At 55.1% G+C, this 13,612-nt stretch overlaps 1 protein-coding gene across 2 annotated transcripts in view; it reads right to left on the reverse strand.

The window, feature by feature from the left end:
• Positions 1 to 7,608, reverse strand: part of Tfdp1 (transcription factor Dp-1) — a 65,408-nt gene extending 57,800 nt beyond the window's left edge. Inside the window, exons 1-2 of one of the 2 annotated variants that reach the window (XM_047554458.1) lie at positions 7,463 to 7,608; positions 6,732 to 6,803 (exon numbers count right to left, since the gene is read on the reverse strand). In XM_047554458.1, the coding sequence (XP_047410414.1) occupies positions 6,732 to 6,743 (12 nt within the window). In that variant the 5' untranslated portion in view covers positions 6,744 to 6,803; positions 7,463 to 7,608. The remainder of the gene's footprint in view (positions 1 to 6,731; positions 6,804 to 7,462) is intronic. The other variant, XM_047554459.1, reaches the window with a different exon arrangement.
• Positions 7,609 to 13,612: the final 6,004 nt, after the last annotated feature.

The raw sequence follows: 13,612 nt of genomic DNA on the forward strand, positions 1-13,612 counted from the left end.
ACCAAATAAATGCTGATGGCCACACCAAGAACACGCCCTGGCACTATTTAAAAATCATCTGTATTTAATGCTGAAATTCAAGGTACACGGCCAGGCGCAGCAGTGCAGCTGAAATCCCAACGCCTCGGGAGGCTGAGGCAGGAGGACCGGAAGTTCAAAGGCAGTCTTAGCAACCTAGCAAGGCCCTAAGCAACTCGGTAAGACCCTGTCTCAAAATAAAAAATATAAAGGGCTGGGGACGTGGCTCAGGGGTTAAGCCACGACCCCAGGGTCAATCCCTGGTATCGAAAAAGAAAAAAATCAAGCTATGTTCCACTCAGGCTTAGAAAAAATTGAGTCCATGCAAATCAACACAAAACAGATAAAGACAAATGAGAACTGTCAGGACACATTCACCAATTTACAAAGAAATACAATGTTTTCAAAGGAAAATACTGCCAAGTGTAAAAAACGCAAATTAAAACAAGACAGTCTGACCCTCCAAACTGCAGAACCCTGTGGGCCTTGAGGTGTGCTAGACAGGCACTGTCCTGCCATGACACTCAAGGAAAACCTGGCACAAACCTTCTGGAAGAAGCCACATCTCAAAGGCACAGCATGTGCACATGCACACACGCATTCACACACGTGTTCACACCTCCAGGGATCTGTGCTAAGGGTCCCCATGGATGTGACTCACTGGAAGTCACTGGATGTCCACAGAAGGCCAGGGCTATCCGGGCCACTGAACAGCAGCACTGTCCAGGACTTGCTGGTCTCTCCCAATACCTGCTGATGCCACCTGTTTTTGTCATTGAAAGCTGGGGACACTTGCAGACAGTCCAGGAAGCTTTAAATGTCTTTTTCTCACTATTCGTCCTGCAGAAATCAGACTGGGTATCGTGGGACTAGATCATGCAGGCAGCTCAAGAGGACCCAGTTCTGAGAAGGGACTTCACCTGCTGCCGCAGGACCACGGTATTTGCTGGTCTAAAAGGAACCAAGGATCCAGGCTCTCCTGTTATTTCCCACGTTAACTCGCTACTCCAGTAACTGACCACCTACAATCCCAGCACAACAGACAGCGGCCGAAAACAGGTCAGGAGAAAGGTGAAAGGTGTGGGACTCCAGCGACAGGAGGAGAGGTGGGACAGGTGTGGAGCCCAGCCACAGGAGGAGAGGTGGGACAGATGTGGAGCCCAGCCACAGGAGGAGAGGTGGGACAGGTGTGGACTCCAGCCACAGGAGGAGAGGTGGGACAGGTGTGGGACTCCAGCCACAGGAGGAGAGGTGGGACAGGTGTGGGACTCCAGCCACAGGAGGAGAGGTGGGAGAGGTGTGGACTCCAGCCACAGGAGGAGAGGTGGGACAGGTGTGGGACTCCAGCCACAGGAGGAGAGGTGGGAGAGGTGTGGACTCCAGCCACAGGAGGAGAGGTGGGACAGGTGTGGGACTCCAGCCACAGGAGGAGGGGGGGACAGGTGTGGACTCCAGTCACAGGAGGAGAGGTGGGACAGGTGTGGACTCTAGCCACAGGAGGAGAGGTGGGACAGGTGTGGAGCCTAGTCACAGGAGGAGAGGTGGGACAGGTGTGGGACTCCAGCCACAGGAGGAGAGGTGGGACAGGTGTGGAGCCCAGCCACAGGAGGAGAGGTGGGACAGGTGTGGAGCCCAGCCACAGGAGGAGAGGTGGGACAGGTGTGGAGCCCAGCCACAGGAGAGGTGGGACAGGTGTGGAGCCCAGCCACAGGAGAGGTGGGACAGGTGTGGAGCCCAGCCACAGGAGGAGAGGTGGGACAGGTGTGGAGCCCAGCCACAGGAGAGGTGGGACAGGTGTGGAGCCCAGCCACAGGAGGAGAGGTGGGTCAGGTGTGGAGCCCAGCCACAGGAGGAGAGGTGGGACAGGTGTGGAGCCCAGCCACAGGAGAGGTGGGACAGGTGTGGAGCCCAGCCACAGGAGGAGAGGTGGGTCAGGTGTGGAGCCCAGCCACAGGAGAGGTGGGACAGGTGTGGAGCCCAGCCACAGGAGAGGTGGGACAGGTGTGGAGCCCAGCCACAGGAGAGGTGGGACAGGTGTGGAGCCCAGCCACAGGAGGAGAGGTGGGTCAGGTGTGGAGCCCAGCCACAGGAGGAGAGGTGGGACAGGTGTGGAGCCCAGCCACAGGAGAGGTGGGACAGGTGTGGAGCCCAGCCACAGGAGGAGAGGTGGGTCAGGTGTGGAGCCCAGCCACAGGAGGAGAGGTGGGACAGGTGTGGAGCCCAGCCACAGGAGAGGTGGGACAGGTGTGGAGCCCAGCCACAGGAGGAGAGGTGGGTCAGGTGTGGAGCCCAGCCACAGGAGGAGAGGTGGGACAGGTGTGGAGCCCAGCCACAGGAGAGGTGGGACAGGTGTGGAGCCCAGCCACAGGAGGAGAGGTGGGTCAGGTGTGGAGCCCAGCCACAGGAGAGGTGGGACAGGTGTGGAGCCCAGCCACAGGAGGAGAGGTGGGTCAGGTGTGGAGCCCAGCCACAGGAGGAGAGGTGGGCCAGGCTGGAGCTCAGCCCCAGGGACCACCAGGCAGACCTGAGGAGGACTTCCCTCTCTCCTCTGCTCCCCCAGATCTCCCAAACTCTCTCGTAATGAGCAGGAATTCCGCCTGATAAAACTCCTGTTACTCCACCTAACGGACCCAACAGCTCCCAGCGGCAGGCAGCACAGCCCACAGTGACCTGCAGAACAGTGCCTGGTCTCCATGGAGAGCTGCCTGCTGCCCCAGAACAGGCCTGGGAATGCGAGACGTCCCCTGCGAGGACAGACCTGGGACAGGGACTCCCTGCAGACACACTGAGGGCAGGGCCAGGTGCAGGGCAGCCCGGGCATCTGGTTACCTTCCTGCCCACCTCTCGGAGCACCCAGTCTTGCTTTCTCAGGCTCAGGAGCTATGACCTAATGGGAGCCCTGGATGCCAGGGCAAGTTCCAGGGCCACAGGGCACAGGTGGCTTCATTCCCACTCACTGTGACCAAGACCAGAGCTCAGGGAACAGGCTGCAGGGAAGCAGGCCCACTCTCCACTTAGGTCTCAGAATCACCAGCTGCACTCAAGGACGGGGGCCCAGCTCAGCATCCAAATGCACCCTGAGCGGGCAGGACCTGCAGAGGCTCAGCAGCAAGCATTCACCGACCCAGCTCGAAGATGAGGAATCAGGCTCCTTAAGAGCCAACACACCAGACAGAAGACCAAAGCTCCACCCTGTGCACCCTACACCCTCACTCTGAGGCCTGGCTGAGCAAGACTCAAGACATCGTGTCCTTCTGACAAACAGCAGAACTACACCAAAGGCAAGCCAAGTAGAAACTCCAAAGAGAATATTTAACTGTTCTATGATGAAAAGTAAGAATCAACTCTTTAAATACTGAGAGCAAGAGTATCCACATAGCAGGGTGATCATGAGACTCTCGCCCAGAGCACCTGCAAGGGTCCTGCTGGTCAACGGCAGGACTGCAGACTACATGCCCCCCACCAACAGGACAGCTCAAGGATCCCACCTGCGGGGGCTCAGGGGCACCACGCTCCACACACTCAAATCCAGGCTCAAACCCCAGCATCACGAAACAAACAAAAATGAGAAAGGACCATCTCTCTCCCGGCGTGCCCTCCAGCTAAGCACCAGGTTCCAAGAGCCTCTGTGGGCTTCTAGGCCACTTGGGATCTCTCCACCTTCCTCCCCCAGAACAGCCTGACCATCAGACTCCCCACACCAGCCCCAGGGCTGCATCTGCAGCCTGCTCATCTCCACAAGGGTCCTTCCTTCCAGAGAGGCTGCAGGGACCGCAGGAGTGACTGCCCGCGGGCCCTTCTGTCTAGGCCTGCAAGGTAGGGGTGCCCAGGTGCTTAGGTAAGGTCATCATCTGCTCCTGGCACCAGACCAGGTTTCCTGGCCAAACCACCCGAGAGCTGAGACCGCGATGCGCGTCCCCTGCCCCTACTCTCCACAGCACAAGTGAGTGCTCTCCAGTGACCCCAGGACACAACGGGTAGCACGGACCAGCCATCAGGGTCAAGGAACTGGACACGCCATGCTCTCTGCGAAGGCAGATGACCAGTGACGTCCACGTGCTCCCAGGACATGTGGCCGTCCTCCAGTATCCACAGGAATAGCTCCAGGACCCCACTGGACACAGAGACCCACCAAAGCTCAAGGGGCTCCCATAAAGTGCCCAGTGCTTGCACCTGACCGCACATATCCTGCAGACTTCAGAGCATTCCAGACGGCTCAGCAGCCCAACCCCTGCCGTGGCTGTGTTGACAGCAGTCGCTCTGCCTTGTCCAGGGAACAGCGACATGTCCAGAGCAGATGCAGCATTTTGTTTTTTTAATGTATTTTTTTTAGTTGCCAATGGACCTGTATTTAATTAATTTACTTATTTATATGTGGTGTTCAGAATCAAACCCCGTGCTTCACACATGCCAGGCAAGTGCTTTACCACTGAGCTATGCCCAGATGCAGTGTTTAAAGACCTTTAACTTGCAGTTGGTCGGCTGGCCAGCACACTCGTGGTGAGCACTGCGCCTGGCGCACATACTTCTCCCCACCAACAGCGCATGGGGCTCAGAGGGGCCCGTGGGCTCTACTCAACAAAGGTTCCCTCCCTGTGGCACTGTAGGAAGTGGCATCCCCTCCCTTGCCACCTACAAACCTCCCTGACGTGACAGGTACAGAACAGTTCCCCAGGCAGCGAGCACAGTGGAGACCCCGAGAGAGGGTCACACAGGGTCCTGCAGCCCGGCCCTGAGAATCCAGCACTGCAGCAGGGTGGCCGGCCTTCCCTGTGCACGCCTCCCGTCAGGGCCACTGGAGAGCGCCCCTAAGTGCCTGGTGGAGCAGTCAACGGACACCCCGCTCTCCTACCCACACCCCACATCCTCCCAGAGCACCCTTCTCCTCTGCAGCGGAGGCTCTGCAAGTCCATCCTCCAGCACCCGCCGCCCATCATCAGCCACTACTCAGACGCTCCTGCACTGGGCTCCGCGCGGCCCTGCTCCCCAGCGTGCAGCTCACCGGGCCCTGCCCAGACCTGCTGGTCCCACAGGGCCAGCACTGCGGCACACGCTCCTCCTCCTCTCCACTACCTTCCCGCCAACCCTCGTGGTCCACTCCTCTGTCCCCTGCCCTGGGCCCCAGAGTCCCCCACAGATCCCCGGCACTCACTAGGGCACTGCTTAGAAAACCCCAGTGTTCCTCCACATTCCTCCAGTGCCAGGTGCAAAGTCCTCTCTGAAACTCAAAAGCCATGCCCCCACTTTAAGGAAACGGGTAAAGGACAGGTCCAGCCCTTGGCCTGTCCATAACCTCTAGCCCAGCCTAATGGGACCGGACTCCCTCTAGCCTGAACAGGGAAGGCCCTCTGCCTCCCGACCAGCCGCTCTGCAGTGCACAGGGCCCCTCACCTCCCCACAGCAGCAGCTCCCACCAGCACAGTGAAGGGTCTGAGCCAGCTAGGGCTGGGCCCATCCCTGCATCCGTCTGCCTCACTAGCCAGGCAACCAGCTCAGGGGGTCCATCCTCCTCTCCAGATGGCCGAGACTGACCACAGGTCAGCACATCCACCAGGGCCTCACAGTACGCAGGATGTGCACAGTGCCAAGCAGACAATGTGGAATCAAGAGGGCCTCGGACCACATCAGTGATGTGTGCTTAATAAGGTGACCACACAATGAGAAGCACCCACAGGGCACGGGGACCCATCCCCACTTCAGACGACCTAGGCGTCCAGCTGCTTTCTAAGCACGCGCCCAGCCTCTTGCGCCTTAGGGCATGCACACAAGAGAAGAGGCATGGCCCTCGACCAAAAGCACCTAACGACGCTCACAGACGTGACTTCCGCTCGGCCACACTGGCCCGCCTGCAGGCCGGCCAGCGCACAGCTTCTCTGGGACGGGCAGAGCCTGTGCCAACGGGAGGGCCCTCCGGTTCAGCGCGGTGGGTACGCTCTTACCACACCACTGTACTCTGTCAAATGCAGCATACATGTCCAACGTGCCTACATGTCCACCTCCGCAGAGTGAACACTAAGTAGCCTCTTTTGCTGATGCTTCTGGAACCCCACATCCCCAGGACACACGGATGCAGCTGGCATTGAGGTGATTAAACAGATATTACAAAGAACTATGAGACCAACAGCACGGACTACGATTTCCAGACCTAAAAGTCTACTTCTCCACACCAGTTTAAATATTACTCGGAATAGTCGAGTTTCAAGACATACACGAAACTAAGCTAACTAGCATAGTGCACCACATTTCATTTATCACCAAACACTACCTCTGAGAAAACAGTGCCAAAACCAGCGTCAGTGTTTGACCCAGCAAAGCTGAATTTCTGTCCTCCACGATATGCAAGGCAGACACAGCCTGAGCCCTAGGCCCCTGGGTGCTGCTCAGTCCTCCTGTGCATAAGGTCACAGAGCCCGCGACACCCTCTTCCTCCCTGAACACAGCGGTGGATTCGCCCGTAGATTCAGTGCAGTCCAGAGGCACAGAAAACACTTGACGCTGCATCACCCAGCACCACCAAGGTGCAGCCAGGCGCTGGAATGACAAAGAGCAGGAAGCACTGGACCCCTCCATCTCTCACCTCTGCCACCTGGGTTCAGAAGTCTGAAAATGTACACACGGCAGTCCACCTGCTGCATCCTGAAATAAAGGGAAAGCCCCCAGGAACGAGCCTTGCTACCACCCATCTGCCTGCCTCGTGAAGCAGACATACTTACATCTTTTGCCATGTTACCAGATCCAGGAAATCGAGACTAAAGCTGTGCACCTCCACAGGAGAACTGACTTTTCTGGTAGAAAAAAGGAAAGACAGATGATGAGTAAGAATGAAAAAAGAAGTTTCGCACACATCACATCTCAAAGGCAATGCCTTCCCCCACCAGCACGCGGGCCTCCAGGCAGCAGGGCCTTCTCGGCCCAATCCTGAGAGTGGAGCTGGCCAAGTACGTCCCACAGTGGGTTTCTGGCCACCTCTCCAAATGTAAGTGCACCCCAGAACACCCCGCAGCACCTGCAGCCAGAGGGGCCAGCGCAGGACCCCAGAGCCTGGGCCCTGCGGTCAGGGGTCACTCCCACCCTCCGGGGCACAAGGCCCCACCTGGGCAGGAGGCCCCACCTGGGCGGGAGGCCCGGCGGGGCTCCGCCCGGCTCCCAGCGCAGTACGCAGGCTCTCAGTCCCATGGAGACCCCCGGCCGCGGCCGGCTACTCTGACAGGTGGGCTCCGGGGGTCCCGCCCGCCTCAACCTGTCACTAGGCCCCGCGGCCCGCCCCGAGCGCGCGCTGCGAGGGCGCGGGGGCGACCCGGGACCCCTGCCCGCCGACCGCCGGCCTGCAGAGCCCCGGCGCAGGCCAGGCCGGCTAGGGGCGCGGGCCGGGCCGGGCCGGGGCGGCGGTCGGCGGGATGCAGCCGGCCGGGTGCCGCCGCGCCCCACGCCCGCCCCGCCGCACCTGGCTCGCCGGGCGGGCGCGCTGGGCGCGGGCGCGGCGCCGGCCGGGCGGTCCGGCCGTGGCGGGTCCGTGCCCTGGGCCAGCGGCGCCGGGACGCGGGCTCACCCTGGGCCGAGCGTCGGGCCGGCGTGACGTGCGCGCGGCGCGGTGACGTGGGCGCGGCGGCCCGCTCCGCTCAGCGCGCCTGCGCGCCTTTTCGCGCCTTCGGTGCCCTCCTCCTCCTCCTCCTCCTCCTTCTCCTCCTCCTCCTCCTCTTCCTCCCCGCCGCTCCGCTCCCGCTCCTCCCGCCCGGGTCGCCCGCTCTGGGGGTGGGGGACGCGCGCGCGTCCTCGAGTGCGCGTGCGCCAGGCGCCGGTGGAGACGGGCTGGAACCAGAGCGCGCGGTGCGCGCGCGCCTGCGTGTGCGCACGGAGAGGGGCCACGTGTGTGCGTGCCTGTGTGTGTGCACGGAGAAGGCCAAATGTATGCATACCTGTGTGTGTGCGCACCAAGGGGACAAGTGTGAGCTCGCCTGTGTGTGCGCATGGAGGGCAAACGTGTGTGTATGCATGTGAGTGGGCACGGAGAAGGGGCCACGTGTGTGTACGCCTCCGAGCTTGCAGGGAGCAGGGCCAGTTGTATGCACGCCTGTGTGTGTGCAAGTAGAGGAACCACGTGTGAGCATGTCTGCATATATGCGTACCTATGAGTACATGGAAGAGAAGGAAACCTGTGTGCTTGTGATCACGCACAGAGAAGGCGCCAAGTATGTGCACGAAAGGGCCAGCTGTGTGCACTCACGTTTGCATGCCTGTGCACAAGAGAGGGCTGACTATGCACACCTTCGTGTGTGTCCGCGCGCATGGACAAGAAAGTGGCCAGGCTTGGGGGTGCTCTCAAGTGCTTTCATGTGCACCCAAAGGAAAGGAGGCCCAATTGGTGTAGGTTTGTGCAGAGGAGGGCAGGTGGGGCATGTGAGTACAGGTTTGTACTGGACACCAAGGAAGGACAGACTGCTGCCCTGAGTTAGGAAACGGCCTCAGCCCCCTTGCGACTGCACCCAGATTCCCAGCGATTCCACGAGTTCTGAGCGCGTGGGTAAAGGAACCAGGAAGGGGTTTGCAGGGAAAACCAGGCAGCCTGTTTGCTCCTGGAGGGCAGAAACAGTTTTGTCTCAGGATGGACCTGGTGCACCCTGGCCCTGGAGGCTCAGTCCAGACTGAATCCCACCACCCAGCCAGGCAGAGGACGGGCTGGGCCTCTAGAATCTGTGCAAAGGTCAAGGCTGCACCAAGCCCAGGGAGCAATTAACCTCTGTCAAGGACTTTAAGGAGTGCCTACCTAAGGCCTCCTTCTGTACCTGGAACATATTATTACAGGACACCCCACTTCAGACGATTTCACAATTTAACCACTTGTTCACAGACTACACCCACTCCTGCCTCTCCAGTGAAGCTCCGCCCCTGCTTAAGCCGCCAACAATTTAATTAGCCTTGGTTTCTTTGAAGAGAGCAGACACCTTCCAGTTCTGTGTGCTGATTGGCACATTCTAGATACTCAGAAAACGCTGACGGGGAGGTAGGGTGAGCCAGAGGCTCCTGGGGAAACCCTACAGATTACTAGCCTGGAGAAGGGCCTTGCTCTCTCTGGTGGAATCTGTGTGCTGTGAGGGGGTCAGCTTTACTTCCAAAACTACACTGCTCTGCACTTCTTTCCAGAAGGCTGTAGGTTCCTAGCTCCACTCCTGCAAATACAGGTTCTTCCAATTCAGCAGTTCTGTTATGGGCTTCTGCACAAAGATGGCCATGACACAGTGGAACAGGTACTCAGATGTCAGGGTCACCTGGAGAGCGATTCCTCCTTGCAGAGTGATTCCTCCTTGCCTCCCCACACCCCACCCCACAGAAAGCCCCTGTTTCCACTTTAACAAAAGTGAACAAAATTCTAAAATTTTTGGTTGAAGCTCCAATACTGTGGAGGGGATGGTGAAGTGCATGCCTTCACCTAGACCTGGTACACTGGGGCACCTCTGCAGCGTGGGCTATTCAGACAGTGTGATTCTTCTGACCTGTGTGTCTTCGGCATGGTCGCTACACTGTGGCTGGCTCTCACCCCTGTGTGGTTGGGCAGATGGGTCTGTTGTGAACTCTGAGCACCAGCTTGCTCTAAGGGTCCTGGTCTTAGAAATGACTGCTCTGAACTGCACGGGAAGCAGCTTCTCAGGTTCATCCCAGGAAGACCGAGGCTCCTGGGGGTCTGGGTCTGCTCCAGTCTCAGGGCACAGTCAACTCCTGTCCCTCGTCCCCCTCCTCCATTACACTGTTCCTTAAAGAGAAAGTTTTCTAATCCCATTCAAATTCTTCATCCATTTGCTGCATACCCAACTTGTTTCTGGTTTCCCTCCCAACGATACTGGTCTTTTCCCTTTATCCACCTTCTTGGGTCACTATGAGACCTTTTGTGGGAGAGGAAAGGGTCTTGGGACTTATGGGGGAAGTTAAAAAATAGTATTCCTGAGCCTGGGAAAGTGACTTTTCTCCTTCTCTGGTAAAATATCAGTAAAGGCACCTTTAGAAAACTGCTCTGCTGTTTTGAGTGTATGGTAAAATGTAAATCAGTGACTTCTGACCTCAGAATGAGGCCAGCCCCTCCCACCCGGATCACCACCTGGCTATAAGAGATGCAAGAAGCAGCCATTGGCCTGGGTCACATGCCTACCTAAACATCTTGGAAAACAGATTCTGGGAGACACTTGGCCATTTCTTCAAACTGATGTGGAGAGGTTGTGTTTCAGAGATAGATGGCAGTAGGCAGGATGGATGGGAGATTCGGGTGGGGCAAGGGGTCTGGTGCAGTGACTGAAACCAACTCCGGTCCTTCTTGAAAGGCGGCTGCAGAACCTGGATGACTGAGGCACAGGTCTTAGAGCCAATAGAGGCCTGAGCCAAGAAGGCCAGCCCCAGTCCAGCTCCAGCTGGGTGCTGGCATGACTGGAACTGGCTGGCTGGAGTGATGTGTCTCAAAGCTGTGCACAGGAGGCCTCAGATGGCTAAGTGTCCTCCAGGTCTCTCGTCCCTGCCCTCCACCCCAGAAAGCATTCTGTACTTCCACAGTGGGAGGTGACCCGGCCTCCTGCTAGTCTCTGACAAGGGTGGATTCCCTATGTTCAAGGAGTGGCTCCAGCATGTGATCATTCAGAGAGCAACTGAACTCACTTCAGTTGGGAGAGGTGGAGGCTCCACAAGCGCTTTGAAGACTGGATGGACCTGGGCAAAAAGGAAGTGACCAGATGGGGCACAGGGCCAGAGAACGTGGGCAAGGGGCGACTTTGGGAAAGCACTCCTAATGGATGAGTTGCAGGTTTCTGCTTAAAATTCTGGGGTGGGCTGCCCCGCCCCTGGGATGCGCAGTAAGCAGACTCTAGGTAGGACTTATTCATCAATGTGCCACTGTCACAGGAAGCGCAGCGAGCGTCTCCCAGGGCCTGTGTACCTGAGAACAGTGCCTTCTGCTGCCGGTGTGCAGCGTCTCCCATGCAGGCCTGTCGGGCCCTGAGTGCCCTGCCGGGTCCTGCATCCTTACTGGCCTCTTGTCTGGCTGCTCTATCCAAGGTGGAGAGAAGCACTGACGACTCCGCAGCTACTGAGAAGGGCCTGTCATGCAAGCCGCCACTGCTTCTTTGTATGTTTAGAAGCTCTGATGTCCGATGCACATGTATTTGCATTGCTGCGTCTTCTTGGTGAACTGGCCCTTGTATACGAGGTCCTTGTCTCTCTCCACAGTTTTTGACAGTCTGCATTCTTATATGGGTGGCGCTGCCTTGCTTTCTTCTGTTGACTGTTTGTCTTGATGTATTTCTCACCCTTTCACTTTCAGCCTCTGTCCTTAGATCTAAAGTGGATCTTTTGTAGACAGCATATTTTTGGATCCTGTATTCATTCATTCATTCATTCATTCACTTTAGTACTGGGTGTTGACTTTAGGGGCACTTTACCACTGAGCCACACCCCCAACCCTTTTTATTTTTTTTGAGATAGGGTCTCACTAAGTTGCTGAGGCTGGCCTCAAACCTGCAACACCCCTGCCTCAGCCTCCCAAGTCACTGGGATTGCAGGTATGTGCCACCAGGCTCAGCTTGAATTCTGTTTTTTTATTTGTTTGTTTGTTTGTTGTTTTTGTTTTTATCACTCTCACAATCTGTGCCTTTTGGTTGAGTTTTATCCACTTACATCTTTACACATTTTTTGCCCAATAACATTATATTTATTCTCCTTTAAATCACATAGGAAATAAAAAGAGGAGTTACAAACCAAAAATACACCACTTTTTGCCTTTCTACTTGCGCACATACCTACTGCATGGTGCCTGGAGACAGTCACTCTTCGCATGGCTCCTGCCTGCTGTCCTTCATGTCACCCTGTGGTATTCCTCAGGGGCAGGTCTACAGGTGACACATGCCCTCGGCTTGTGTTTGCCTGGAGAGTGTCTTACGCTCTCCTTTATGTTTTAAGGGCAGTTTTGACAGACACATAATTATTGATTTGGGGTCTCTTATTTTTTTCTTTCAACACTTCAAATGTACTATACTGCTGCTTTCTGGGCCCCACTGGTTTCTGATGGGAAATCAGGGTAGTTTGTGAGTGACGGATCACTTCTCTCTTCATGCCTTCAAGTTCCTTCTGTTTTGGTCTTTTGAGTTTGGTTATGTCTCTTGAGGAGCTCTCTTTTGAGTGTAACTATTTGGGATTCATTGAGCCTCTTGTATTTGTAGATTTGTGTCTTTCATCAAATAGTGAACACTTGAGATTTATTCCAGGAATGCAAAGGTCCTTCAACATAAGATGATCCTGCAACTTCACATCTACACACACAAGTATATATGTTGCTATGTCATGCCAATGCTCATTACAGCATTACTCGCAATAGCTGAAAGGTGGAAAGACTCTAAGTGTCCATCCACAAAGGAAGGGATAGACAAAATGTGAGGTATACACACAGTGGACTATCGTTCAGTCATGTAAAAGAATGAAATTCTGACACATCCTGCACATGGATGAACCTTGAAAGCATTACACGAAGTGAAATAGGCCAGACTTCCAGAATATAAGGAGGGATATTGTGTGATTCCAATTGTATAGAACATCCAGAACAGGTAAACTCATAAAAAAATGGACTGAACATTGTCCTGAGGCTGTTGGTTGTAAGAGATGGGTAGTTGCTAGTTGATGGTTGAAGTTTCTAATTGCAGTGATGGAAACATTTTGAAGAGTTAATGATGGATGGGTTAGGGTAGCAGCTCAGAGGTGGAGCACTTGCCTAGCACATGTGAAGCACTGGGTTCAATCCTCTGTACCACATAAAATAAAGAAAGTGAATAAAGGTATTGTGTCCATCTACAACTAAAAAATATTTTTAAAAAAGAGTGAATGGTGGTGACTGCACAATGTTGTAAACTAACTCCACTGTCTGTACACTTAAATGACTAAAAGGCAACCTTTGCTACAGATACACACACACATAAAGCTACAAAGGACCTCATCGTTCTGGGAACAACTGAAGATTTTACATGTTCCAACTATTAGGTAAGAGAAGAAATTACTCTGTTAGGTGTGAAGATGGTATTGTAGTAGTGTGATTGTCCTTATTCTTAGAAGAGGCAAGATAATGAATATAGGTACTAAATGTCATGTTATTTTTTTAATTAAAATATTTTTTATTTTTACAGACACATTTTGATTCATTTTACACAAACGGGGTACAACTTTTCATTTCTATGGTTGTACACAATGTAGATTCACACCATTCATGTAATCATACCTATATATAGGGTAATACTGTTTCATTCTACTGTTTTTCCATCCCCCCACCCCAGTTTCCTCTACACCTGTTGAGGGCCATCTTGGACAAGATGGCTCCTGGCAGTGAGCCAAAGGGCACTGGATACCAAAATAAGGAAGTACCCAAAAAGGTTGCTTGCCTGCTAGTTCCTTGGAGACTTATGACGTGTTAACGCCAGGCTCTAGGACTGGCTATCTAATATCATGCCACGCGTGGACAGCTCATGATTCATATAGTGCTATGCTGACATTCCTCTGCATGCTCTCCTGCGTGAGAGAAAGCTTTGCTATAATTGGCTGATAAGCTAGGAGCCTGGGGAAGGAGAGAGGGAGA

This window comes from Sciurus carolinensis, chromosome 5 (genome assembly GCF_902686445.1).
Source record: "Sciurus carolinensis chromosome 5, mSciCar1.2, whole genome shotgun sequence".
Classification (NCBI taxonomy): Eukaryota; Metazoa; Chordata; class Mammalia; order Rodentia; family Sciuridae; genus Sciurus; species Sciurus carolinensis.